Source organism: Rhincodon typus, chromosome 23 (genome assembly GCF_021869965.1).
Source record: "Rhincodon typus isolate 14 chromosome 23, sRhiTyp1.1, whole genome shotgun sequence".
NCBI lineage: Eukaryota > Metazoa > Chordata > Chondrichthyes > Orectolobiformes > Rhincodontidae > Rhincodon > Rhincodon typus.
Genome location: NC_063354.1, coordinates 27,632,806 through 27,646,520, shown reverse-complemented (window position 1 = coordinate 27,646,520; position 13,715 = coordinate 27,632,806). Strand labels below are relative to the sequence as shown.

The following is a 13,715-nucleotide window of genomic DNA, read 5'->3' as shown; positions in this document are numbered from 1 at the left end:
AAGATACATATAGTTCTGAAATTTTCAGATGACATCAAATTGAGTGTTTATTTTTGTGTTTCATTTATTTATTCATTCCAGAAGTGTTCAAAATAAAACAGCTCCTAATTAGTTAAAAACTGTTGATCGTAGAGGCCGGTAAAGCAGCTGCTTAAGACTTACTTTATTCAACTTTATGTTTTTTTAAAAAACTGTTTATCTTTGCCTTCTGTCCATAAGTAGAATAATTTAATTTTCAAATATTCTGTGCTGTTGTTTCCAAACTCCATATTTTGATGGCATCAGTTTAAAGTGATATGCACCAAACTCGCAAGTTCAAACCAGGATGACTGTCACATGCAAACCTGGGTGGTCCTTCTGACTTTATGCGCACACATATACAAGAAAGAAAGGACTGGTGTAATTAATACAGAGTGGACTGCAACAAGGTAAAAAAATATAATACTGCAGTGTCAGACTGGCCACTGTTTAGATAGAGTTCAGTTCAAGATGGTACAGTTTGGGAGGAAGGGTAAGGAAACCACATGTCTCTTGACAAATAAAGACGTTAAATGGGATACAGGAGCAAATAGATTTGGGGAAACAGACACATAAAGAATTAAAAGTCACTCTGCTGGTTAATAAGGTCATTTAAATCCACAGTTTTTTTTCAAATAGAATTAATTGTTTTTTGTTATAAGTATGTTTATGGCATTGCAACTACCAACCTCTATGAGTCAGTATTTATTTTGCTCTCAGTCAAACTTACAAAAAATAAAAACAGACAAATTAACAACAGGAGTAGACCATTCAGCCCCTCAATTCAACTTTCAGCTGATCTGACTGTGCTGTCATCTCTCATTTTCTGACTACCGTTAATGTCCTTCAAGTCCCTTGTTAGTCAAGAATCTTTCTATATCCACCTTAAAAATATCCAATATCCCTGCATCCAATATTCCACAGAAGAGAATTCCACAGACCTCTGACCCTCCTAGAGAAAAAAAAAATTCCAATCTCTACTTTAAATTATTCATTTATTTATTTTACACTTTGTCCCCTAGTTCTGGGCAAACTTCCTTTTAGCATCTTCCCTGTCAAGTCCTCTCAGGATCAAATGATTCAATGACATTACCTTTCATTCTTCTAAACTCCGGTGGATTCAAGCCCAACCTGTCCAGCCTTTCCTCATCAGGTAAATCCCTCATCCCAGAAAGCAATTGACTGAACCTTCTATTTACTTCTAATGCAAATATCTCATTCCTTAATTAAGGCACCAGATTTATGCATTGCTGAAAATGTAATCATGCCAATGCCCTGAATGACAGTGGAAAACTTCTCTATTTTAGTTTTTCTTGCAATAAACAACACCATTTCATTTGACTTCTTAATCACATGTTGTACTTGCATAGTAATATTTTGTGATTCATGTACCAGGGAACCCACTTCTGCAGTTTCTCTCCATTTAAATGATTTGTTGTTTTTGTATTATTCATATCAAAGAGGACAAGCTCGCAATTTCCCACTTTATACTCCAATTTTATGTTTACTGAACCTATCTGTATCCCTTTGCACGTCCTCTTCAGAACTTACTTTCCTACTTACTTTTGTGTCATCCTCAAATTTAGCAACTCTTATTGGTAACTTCTTAATTTGGTAACTTCTGAAGTGACACCTTGTCAAATAACTTCTGGAAATCCAAGTATACCACAGCTGCAGGTTTTCCTTTATCGATGTTGCTTGTTAGTTCCTCAAAGAATGCTGATAACTCGGTCCAGAATGATTTCCCTTTCACAAAACTATGTTGACTCTGCCAGATTGCATTGAGATTTTTGAAATGCCTGGCCTTGAACTTCCTTATTGATGGATTCCAGCATTTTCCCTATGACAGATAATAGGCTAACTGGCCAATGGTATCCTGCATTCTCTCCCTCCTTTCCTGTGTAGAGCAGTTAGAGATGAAGCATAATTATGAATTTTACTTCCTGGTTATATGTCTATGCAAAACTTTCAATGTGATTGGCTGCATATCATACTTGATGACATAATTATTGCAGGATGTCTGGTGATCCCCTTCACTCGGCACTAGATTCAAACGCACACAGGAAAATGTGACATTCACAGCGCAGAAATTACTACTTCTTATAGGCATCTTTCCTTATGTCAGCAGTAATCTGGATGTAGATATTTGAACTTTGGAAAGTCCAAAAAAGGCAGCAAGGATAAAATAGTAAGTAATAAATCCAGCAAATATATTGAGGAATCTTCTTTAACCAGAGAGTAATTAGAGTGCAGAATTTGATATTACACAGAATAGTTGAGAGGAACAACGACGGTCCCTTCATAAAAGGTAAAGAAGAGACATATCAACTTCTGCCAATGGGACTGGGTGAAGTAGGGTGAGGAAAGTCTTCAGGCTGGCCCTGGATTCCTGCAAATGTTTTGAGCGTTAGAAGTTCTTGAGTTAGCCCAAACCTCAGTTTTGTCTGGTGCAGCTCTGATTGGATGTCCACATACTAAGGAAAGTAGAGTGGGAGGCTGATAATGTCCCACATCCATTTCATTTACATTCTTTTTAAGGGGTCTGCACCTACTGTTGGCTACTGTTCTTGTTTTCAGTCTCACTACTTGCCTCCAGACTTTTCTTCTTTCCTGTAAACCTCCAAAAATCACACGCCATTCCTCCTTTTGGATCTTATTGATCCTTGTCTTTTTATCTTCCTACCTTCCCCTGCTTCACGTACACCACCCTCCTCCTCCCCCCCACCAAGACCATTTCTGCTCATCCTTTTTTGTTTGTCCTTTCTTTTCTTTTTATTATAATTATTATTCACTTAAGAGCAAAGTCCTGCAGGTGATGAATAAAATGAATTTATGTAAAGTTAAAGATTGATGATTACATTCAATATGCATAGTTGATCATTGCATAAGAACTAGCAACTTGAAAAAAGAATAACGGAAGCTTATTGATGCATTCAATATTTTCTTTTAATTACAGTATGAGAAAGAACAAGTCCAGGCATGCAGCGTGGTGGAAGTGGTTAATAATTCTGACATCTACCACGTTTACTGCTTTTTGTGTAGTCTTGCTTTGGGATTATCTACACAAGGACGATTTTAAAGAGGTGCTTGCACGCCAGGCTGATGTTTTGGATGGAATATTTTTTGAGATACCATGCTCCAAAGATTATGAAAATTATAAGCGATTTCCAGGTACATTATTCAATGACAAAGTTCTGTTTTCAATTTAATTGCACAGTCTTTGTGAGGCTAATTCAGTTTAATTGTGTGTTGTTCATGAGACCAAGCCAAAAACAGCTCAAATATTTGCAATGGTTAATGTTGTGTGCATTCAGTTATTAAACCTCTCACAGTGCATAAATATACGCAATCATGACATAAAGCTGGTCTTGGCTATAATATGGCACTTATGGGTTGACCAAATAGTACGTTGCAGCTGTATAATTAGAATCTCATATGTATATAGTTCAAATACAGTTCCTGCAGATTCAATATATCATAATGCTTGAAGAAAATGTAACTTGGAATGTTAAAAAATTTCAACTGCATTGTGAAAATGAAAGCTACTTTTAATTATATCTATAAATCATTCAAATGAAAAGATCAAGAGTTTAAATCTCTTAGCTCAAAGATGCTGAAAGTTATGGTTTTGCCATTCTCAATTTGAATTCATTGCTCTTTCCAGTTGTTACAGCAGGATGAGAAAGAAATGTTGAAACCCCTTTTCACTTCCTGACTATAATGAGTATTGTATTTGAAAAGGAAGATGTGTGTGTTTCTTATCTCCTGGGTGTGTGGACAATTTGTATGATAAGCAGCAAGCTTTTTGTGGGTTTAAATAAAGATGATTATTCATTCACACATTCATTCTGAAAATCTAATGCTATTCCATTCACTGTCTAGTCACACACAAGGGAAGTGTAATTAAAGAGAATAGTGCACTTCTACAAGATATAAAGAAAAGAACAATTCATAATTGAAGTGATTGACTAATTTTGAAAATAAAATGGTGCAGGCTAATGAAGAAAGGATTCTGTAGTTTAAGTGAATTCAGTAGCTAAAGTTGTACACATTCCTATGTCCTCAATGACCATCATTTGCAGCCCATTATCCATTTAAGAACAAGAACCAATTCCAATAGGTTGCACAGCAGCACAAGTTTGTGCTTAAAAGGTCTGGATATGACATGCCTTCATAGGACATGACACAATATTGATTTTGTTTACCAGCAGAATCCCTTAGAGATGCTCACAGTGAGTTAAATATGCAGTTTTCTAGCTGTAAGGATGCTTGTGCCTTCTAAGAATAACATCAGTGCCAATTGATTTAAAGTAACTTAATACAAAAGTTCAGTTTTATTTTGGATGCTTGAGAGCTTTAGATTGAATTCCAGGACCCTATCCATTTCTCTGTAAGAGGAAGGTTTTTTTCCTGGCGTGTATTCCTTTCTCTATACATTCATTGTTATTCCTTATCCAAGTTTGAAAGTCAAGAAAATACAGCAGAGTTTTGTTTCTTGTATTTAGTAATTCTAGGAAAATAGAGATTAGGTGGGTTGGAAGTGATTCTGTGGTATGATAGTCCTGTGAATGGTCTTGGGTTGAGTTAGAAGTAGTTTTATTTGTTAGGGTGTGGGGAGCATAGCTCTTCAATAGGACATCACTTTGGTGATTCTGAAGAGGTTTACAGATAGGGATAAGTCATTTGGTTTGACATCACTGTGGGGGAGGGATGTGTATTTGGCGGAATGAAATTGGAGCGGGGTGAGGAGGAACATGGTAGTCACTTCTGGTGACTGTTTAAATCTGTGGGGGTGGTGAATTATTTCAGTCTTGTATCTCTACAAACTTTGTAATTAGTGATTATAATTAGTGCTTCTAGACATGTATCTTTTATTTCAGCGTGTTTCTCATCTACTCTTCTCTATCCAGGTCTCTCGATATCTGTCTCTTGATCTCATGGACATCAATGGGCAGAGTATTTGCAGTGTCTTTCAATAAGCACATACGATAGCCAGGGATTATTAGTTTCTTCAGTTTATCTTTAAGATTCAATATGTTAATTAAAAGAAAAGTGGAAGCAGGATGACAAGTGATTATAAATTGGTGGCCATTCGAGCATACCCTCATTATAATTCCGCCTGGGTGCAGATGCCGCAGGGATGGAGGTTGTTTGGATAATTTGTCTTTGGGAAGAAATGGTTTCTCGGGCCCCATTTTAATGATTTTGAAGGGGTACTTGATGAAAGGAATGTGGAAGTAAGTCTGTGATTGCCCTACTTATTGAGGAGTGAGGAAGAAATGGTACAGGAACTGAAATTTACCTGCGCATTGGGGGAGGGGCGGCTCTGGAAGTAAAGGTTGTGTATTATGGAAGGAGGGGTTTGACTAATCAAGGTTGAAATGGATATGGAGGTAAGAATGTGATGCTGATGTGGAGGAACGGGTGAGGTGGTTCTGCTTATTGGGCTAATTACTATTGAAATGCTATTTTGGGTGGGAATCAGAAATAGGGGAGTCTTAAATTAGGAAACAAAGACAGAAATCGCTGGAGAAACTTAGCAAGTCTGATAGCATCTGTGGAGAGACAGTAGAGTTAACATTTTGTTCCAGTAATCCTTCTTCAGAAAGAGCAGTTCATAATTGATGTGATTGGCTTGTTTTGAAAAGAAAATTCCAAAAGTTTGTACATCAGCACAATTATAGGCTTAAAAGTTATGGATATGATATGCCTTTATAAGATATAGGATGAGGTAAGAGGCTTCATAGTCTCTGGAAGGTAAGATGTAGTGACTTAGAGGTGGAAAAGGTGCAAATGCAAATTTATGAATAGAAGAGAAGTGCTTGATTGCAACGTGCTGTTAGCACTGTTGGAAGCTCTGTAATGGCGCAATAATTTTTAAAAATGACTTCTTAATAAAGAAAAATTACACGCCTCATTTACCCAGTAGTGAAACTCTTGCCTTCAAGGCAAGAAATTGAAGTATTGGGTTTAAATCTCAATCTAGTTTTTGGGTACGTAAGCTGGACTGGCACCAGTGTGTTGTCAGACATGCTGTGTTTCAGATGAGACCTTAAATCAAAGTCCTGTTTTTCTGATTGGATTTGCGTAAAAGATTGCATGGTATTATTTAAAGAAGTTCAGAGTGTTCTGGTCCACATTTATCTCCCACTCAAAACCGTTGAAGCAGGCAAAGCAGTCACTTATCTCATTTGTTGTTTTGAGGACCTTGATGTAGGCAAATTGACTGCTGTATAACACCCATGACAATATTACAAAATTCCCTGGCTGTGAAGCACTTTCAGATGTCCTTGGTATGTGAAAGTTACAATACAAAATGAGAAGTTTGATCTTTACAGCTGCTGGATATTGAAAAGTTAGGTAGCTCCACAGTGACATTATTTGACTGGAGTTTGCAACTGCATACAGGCTAAAAATGCAAAATTTTGTCTCTCAATATATTCCTTTAGGAATCAGGTATTATAACAATAAATATTTTATAATATTGAACGTTTAAAAATCTTGTCACTGTCTTGCATATCGGTAAAACACAGTCGGTTTAATACCATATTGTTCTGTTTTCAATGGAATGTTGTAACTGATTCTGATCTTAATAAGAATTAGATGGAAGGATAGAGACTGACAGCATGGAATCAGAATGGTTACAACATAGAAGGAGACCATTGTGTCTGTGCTGATTCTCTGAAGGAGTGATTCATCCCCTGGCACTCCACTGCGTTCTTTCTCTCAACCATAGAAACTAGGAACAGGATTACGCCATTTGACCTTTCAGGATTGCTTATCCATTTAATATATCGTGGCTGATCACCTATGTGAAGGCCATATTTCTGCTTTCTCCCTTACTCCTTGATGCCTTTAAAATTTATCTCTTTCTTTCTTGAATATATTCAGTGACTTATCTCCAAAGCGTTCTGTGGTAGAGAATTCCACAGGTTCACTACCCTTTGAGTGAAGAAACTATTCCTCATCTCAGTCTTAAGTGGCCTACTCGGTAACCTGAGACTGTGACCCCCGATTGTAGACTCCCCACCCAGGAAAAACATGCTCCCTGCATCTAGTTTGTCCAGCCCTGTTAGAATTTTATACCTTTCAAACTGATTCCATGTATCCTCGTAACTCTAGTGAATACAGTGCTGGTTGAACCAATCTTTCCTCCTAGGACACTCCTGCCGTACCTGGTATCAGTCTAGTGAACCTTCACAGTACTCCCTCTGTGGCAACTATATCCTTTCTTAGGTAGAGAAACCAAAATTGCACTCAATACTGCAGGTGAGGTCTCTGCCACAATCTTGCCTTGTCTCTCATTATATGGTCATGTCTTTCAGTCATGTGTCACTCTGTATAATGTCCCTTCCTTTGAGTCTAGCTTGCACCTCTTTCCTTCCACTCCACCGTTGTTGTCTGCCGTTTTAGATACTCTGCTTCCATTTTGATTGCTGCTGTTGCTGTCTCCTTAGACGTTGTTCCCCATCATTTTACTTTTAGCTCCAAATTTCTTTGTTCTCCAGCTTGGTGTGCATTTTGTGCCCTTTCCCCTGGATAGCAGTCTGAGACATCTTTCTCATACTGTAAAAATGTAAGTTATTGTTGATGATTGACACAGATGGAAGGGGAATTTCTTCAGAGGCCAGCAGAGAGAATTGGAAAGCTAGTCAACTCTACCTTGCCCTTTGCTCAGTGGCTGATCAAAATGTTTAAAGCCATTTCTAGATTTTCTGCAGCAAATGTCTTTTTACTTACAACAGAATCACTAGAGTCCATGTAGGATTTAAGCCCCCTCACCAGCTCCCCTCTGGCTCCAGCACGTCTTTTAATAAAAATTATTGATGTTAAAAGTTATCTATTACTTACGCCTCAAAATATTGCAACAACAAATATCAAGAGCTGGAACCAGACTGAATAAACAAAAAATATAGTTATTGCAAGATACTATCATTCCGGAAATAAGCAGGTTTCCTCCTCATGTTCAGAAATTAAAGGCAATTTAGTTTTGTAGCTTTTTTTTTAATGAATGAAGAGTATCTACCCTGAAAACTGAGAACATCTCAGACCCTAGGTGCATTGAATGTAATCTTGTGCTAATATCTTTACATGTAAGTATCCTAATATTTTGTTTGACCAACCCGACAAAGTGATATTAATTAATGCAAGCCTTTATTTTAACTTCAGGTCAGATTGCAAAAGTTATCTCTATTGTTCCCTTTATTTCTGATGTTGTGAAGAAATAGGGAAGTGATAGATTAGAAAGTGTCCACGTGGTGGTGCTGTTGCGCTATTTTTTGTTTTTACACACACTAATCCTTCCCGAGCTACAGGTTTGAATGATCCATCGAACAACAAGATGTGTCTGTTGAACAAAAAAATTGTGGAAGATCTAGATGACAGAGAGAGAGAGAGAGTACTGGATACACAGAGTACATTCACTGCTGTACAGATATTTAAGGATAGACGGTTTAGTTCCTGTGTATAAACATTGCAATGAATGGGTGTTATTGGTGATGAAAAGTGAGTGGCCAATTGCTGTGACAAACACTTGAGGTGAACATGCACTATGTTTAGAGGAGAAACTACTTTGGCTCTTTGATATAAAGTGACACCTTTTTGTCTTGCACATGCCAGGACTAGCATACAAGAAAGCAGATTTGAAAGTGGAACACCAATTTACATAGTATGAGAAGAGGGTGCTGATTATTTTTCTTTTATTCATTCGTGGGTTGTGGACATTGCTGGCGAGCCAAAAGTCATTGCCCATCTTTGGTTGCCTTGACAAGGTGATGTTGAGTTCCCTTCTTGAACTACTGCTGTCCATGTGCTGTGGGTACATCAACAATGCCCTTGGAGAGGGAGTCCCAGAATTTTGACCCAGTGACAGCGAAGAAACAATGATATGTTTCCACATCAGGAATGAGAGTAGCTTGGAGAGGAGCTTGCAGGTATTGGTGTACCCATGTATCTGCTGTCCTTGGCCTGGGTGCTGTTAAGCTTTTTGATGGAGCTGCACCCATCCAACTCAGGAGTATTCCATCATACTTCTGAAATGTGCCTCATAGATGATGGACAGGTTTTGGGGATCAGAAGGTGAGTTACTTGCTGCAGGGTTCCTAGCTTCTGACCTTCCCTTGTATTGACTGTGGATGAAAGGCTAGTCCAGTTCACTTTCTGGTCAATGGTGACAGCCAGAGTCTTGATCCTGGAAGATGCAGTGATGATTGGAACATTGTTGGCATGTATATTGCAGTTGTGTGTCTTTCTTCTACAGAGTTCTTTAAAATATTGTCACTTGTCGAATGCATGTCTGTCTTCCCACAAATGCTCTGTCAGCATTACACCAATGGTCGTTTTGCCTCTGCTACAAGACTGAAACCACCTTACCCAATGCCACAAACAACATGTGACCATGGTGCATTATTGGTCTTCATTGTCCTCATCCTCTGTGTTGTCTTCAACTGGGTTAGAATGCCATCTGTGTTTTTTAAAAGGTTTTCTCTATTGTCTAGTTCCTGAATTGCTCTTGCCTGGTTAAATTCTTGTCTCTACAGTCATGGCTTCACAACTCCAGTATTTGCTTTCTGTTGCACTCCCTTTCATCCCCACTTCCCCATACTTTCAGTGTCCCCCAAAGATTTAAGCTTGGTCTCATCCTCTTTCTTACTTAAATGCTGCTTGGCAACATTATTTGTAAGTGTGAATGACATCAAGATCCACCATCTAATCCACTTTCTCACCATTGCCTCAACATTGCAATGCTGCTTGTCCAATATTCAGTGTTGGATGAATCTCATTTTCCTGCAGCTAAACATGGTTAAAAGCAAAGCCATCAATTTTAGCCTTTGCCACCAACTCCGAAGCCTTGGCACCATTTCCACCCCCTTCCCCAGCTATTGTTCTCTGTTTGGATTACACCTCTGCCCTCATGTCTTATTTATTAAAAACACTGTGCCCTTCCATATTTCCCCCCCATTTCAACTCATCTGAGACTACAACTCCCATCCAAATCCTTGTCATCTTCAGATGATGCTATCTTTAATGCTGAGATACAGTCTTGGAAGTCCTGCTCACCCATTGTCTCTGCCCTTGCTGATCTACTTTGCCTTTCAGTCAGCCAGCACCTTAAACTTTTTAAAATTCCCTTCATGGCCTCACCCTTCCATATCTCTGACTTTCTCCAGCAGTACAACCTTCCTAGCTCTCCAGGTCTGCAACACTGATCTCTATCGTGGTTGCAGCATTGGCAGCTGTCATTCAGCCACTGTCAAATACAACTGTGTGAAATTCTGTCCTAAAGTCTTCCCTTGTTGCCACCTCTTTTCTTCTATCTTCTTTTTGAAGGCAAGATGGATTTTGACAGTCCCTAAAACATTCTTCTTGGGTGCTGCATCTAATTTTGATGACCCCATTGTGAAGAGCTTTGAGACATATTTTAATGTTAAAAATGGAAGTATAATAGATGCAAGATATTGTTTTAATGTTAGGAAATAAGGTTTATGCCAACTGGCTTTTCAGCTAAACAAACTTCTGGTACCTATCAAATATTTTACAGAATATTAAATATGAATGATTGTACATAATATGAGACATTTGGTTTGCTTTGTCCCAATGTGCAGCAGCCTAACAGTTTGTACAAAAACAAATACATTACAGGCTATTACAATTCCAATTCAACCAGGAAGAACACAAGTATTGTGTTCACTGATGTCAAGGTGAATTCAACCTTTTAGGACACTATATATATATAACGCGCGTGACAGGAAAAGAAACACATATTGATTCCTGGAGATAGTAGGAACTGCAGATGCTGGAGAATCTGAGATAACAAGGTGTAGAGCTGGATGATCACAGCAGGCCAAGCAGCATCAGAGGAGCAGGAAGGCTGACGTTTTGGGCCTAGACCCTTCTTCAGAAACCTTGTTGTCTCAAATATTGATTCCTGTTGTTTATAAGCGAGAAACATAAGAGAAGGGCCAGAGCCCCACTGCAGACCACAACTGACGTGGAAAGTATTGTAAAGAAGCCAAAGTTGAATCAAGAAGCAAGGCTTAGGTGACATAAAGCTTAGGTTTTTAAAAACCTTGCGGTTATAAAAGGAAGAAAAGACTAATCAATGAAAGGAGTTCAGTTGCCTTGCGGTCCGCAGAAAAAATAAATGTATTTGAGCACAAACCAATGTAGTGGTGATCTTAACCCAATAACGGTGAACTGTACATGTTTGGAGCTCATTGGGGATGAACAGTCTCTGTAAGCAAGGGAAATCTAAACAGAGGATGAGTTTTAGTCTGCTTACAGACTGATTTAATTCATGGTTCAACACTCTGGAAGAAAGCCAAACATGCCAAATTATGTTAAAATTCTGGATTGTGAAATTTCCCATATGCTATATTTACATTTTTCATTTTTGCTAAAATTGCCTGTTTACTACTTGTGCTTGGTAAACCGTTTGGATTTTAAAAAATAGGGGAGCCCAAAACTAGAAGGTGTTGGTTTGAGGGGAGAGGGTAAAGATTTAAAACGGTCCTAAAGGGCAACTTTTTCATGCAGAGTGTGGTGCATATCTGGAATGAGCTGCCAGAGGAAATGGTGGAGGCTGGTACAATTACAGCATTTAAAAGGCATCTGGATGTGTAAATGAATGGGAAGGGTTTAGAGGAATATGGGCCAAATGCTGGTAAATGTGCATGGATGAGTTGGACAGAAGGGTCTGTTCCCATGCTGCACACCTCTATGTTCAATTCAATACCTGCACTTTTTGTTATATAGATGATAAAGATACCAGTACCTACTTAGTTTTGGTAATGTTTTAATCTGTTTTCACAGATCCCATTTTCCTGTAGTATTTTGTGCCTTTTCATTTTGAAGTGTTTTTGCTGTTTCTTCAATGTGTCGTGATGCTTCTGTTAAACCATGTTGAAGTTAACCTGGGTTTATCTGTTCTTGATTACTAACTCAGAGGAAAATCTCTTGCATGGTTTCCTTTCTGTTATATTTCAGTTATTTTCTTTCAGCTGGACAATTCTAATTTAAAACCGAGTATAAAAATAGCAGCAACATTTTTCATTGAGGCAGGAAAATAAAGTGAAATGATGGAAAGTGGTCAACGTTAAATTTTTGCTTCAATTGGAGGGTATATGGGGCATTAGTTTGCCTTTCATGAGGAAGCTAGCACTGCCAATGGAGTTCCCTATCTGCATCGCAGATTTTTGTGCTTGAGTCCCGGGAGTGAGTTTAAACCTGCAACCATTGACTTCCGACTGAACCCTGGTTGACACTTCTGGGCAGTAACTGCAATTTAGTGCTCTGTTTGAATACTTATGGTAGAAATGTCTCTCCAGATTGAATCGAATGGAATAGAATCAGGTTTATTGTCATGTGTACTCAAGTTACAATAGAACAGGAATGCAATGAAAAGTGTGCAATGTCGCCAACACATGACACCATCTTAGATACAAAGTACCTAGGTACATATCTTAGGTACAAAAATAGAGAAAATAAAGAAAAAAGTTATACTACATTACACATATACATGGAAAAAGTGTCAGTTAGGAAAATAAGAAACAAAGCTAAAATGATAGAAATTACAGTTTTTCAATAAGGCCTTCCACATGGTCTGACCAGGCTCCACCGGTTCCCAACCAGTAACCATCTTTGTTCCAGGCTTCTGGTCATCCCCACTCTGCTCCAGGCCAATGGCTGCCCCTGATTTTCTCCTGGCCCGCTGGCCTGCATCCCCACTCTGCTCCAGGCCAATGGCTGTCCCTGATTCGCTCGCGGCCCACTGGCCCCCATCCCCACACTGCTGGAGGGATCTTTAAAATCAAAAAGATGCTGTGCAAACTATGAGGAGATAAGTTTGTTCTCTGGTGGGATGGCTTACTAATGAGGTTGGTTGGCTCGCCGAACTGGTATCTTGTTTCGCAGACGTTTCGTTACCGTGCTTGGTAACATCCTCAGTGCAGCCTCGGATGAAGCGTCGGTGTGTTTTCCTGCCCGGTTTTTAAACTCTGGGGTCCGTTGAGATAGATTGCCTCATTTCCGGTTTTCCTTCATAGTGGAATGTTTATGGGGTCGAGTTCAATGTGTTTATTAATAGCATGCTTCGTGGAGTGCCAGGCTTCTAGGAATTCTCATGTCTGTCTCTGCTGAGCTTGTCCCAGGATCTTGGTGTTGTCCCAGTTGAAATGGTGGTTCTCCTTGTCCATGTGGATTGAGATGAGTGAGTATTGGTCGTGTCTTTTTGTAGCCAGTTGGTGTTCGTGTACTCTTGTTGTTACTTTCCTTCCTGTTTGTCCGATGTAGTGTTTCTCACAGTCTCTGCAGGGGATTTTGTAGGTGACATTGGTCCTGTCCATGGCGGGGAGTGGGTCTTTAGTTCGGGTGAGCAGTTTTCGTAGGGTTGACGTGGGCTTGTGTGCCACTCTGATGCCCAGCAGTCGTAGGAGTCTTGTGGTGAGTTCTGACGTGTTCCTGATGTAGGGTAGTGTGATGAGTGTGTCAGGGCATGTAGTATCTTTCTGATGCTGTTTGTGTAGGCATCTTCTGACCCAGTTCTTTGGATATCCATTATCCTTGAAAACCTAGAAGAGGTATTCCTCCTCCTCTTGGTGTAGTTCCGTGTTGCTGCAGTGTGTTATTGCCATTTTAAATAATGTTCGCACGCAGCTTTGTTTGTGTGTGCTGGGATGGCTACTGTTGAAGTTCAGTAC

The 13,715-nt window shown here is 39.1% G+C and overlaps 1 protein-coding gene across 2 annotated transcripts in view; it reads left to right on the top strand.

The window, feature by feature from the left end:
• Nucleotides 1-13,715, top strand: part of uts2r2 (urotensin-2 receptor 2) — a 128,601-nt gene that overhangs the window by 10,439 nt on the left and 104,447 nt on the right. For both annotated transcript variants that reach the window (XR_007264556.1, XM_048610792.1), the window contains exon 2: nt 2,975-3,189. Coding sequence is in view for 1 of the 2 variants with exons in the window: in XM_048610792.1 (XP_048466749.1) it covers nt 2,975-3,189 (215 nt within the window). In the remaining variant the exon portion in view is untranslated. The remainder of the gene's footprint in view (nt 1-2,974; nt 3,190-13,715) is intronic.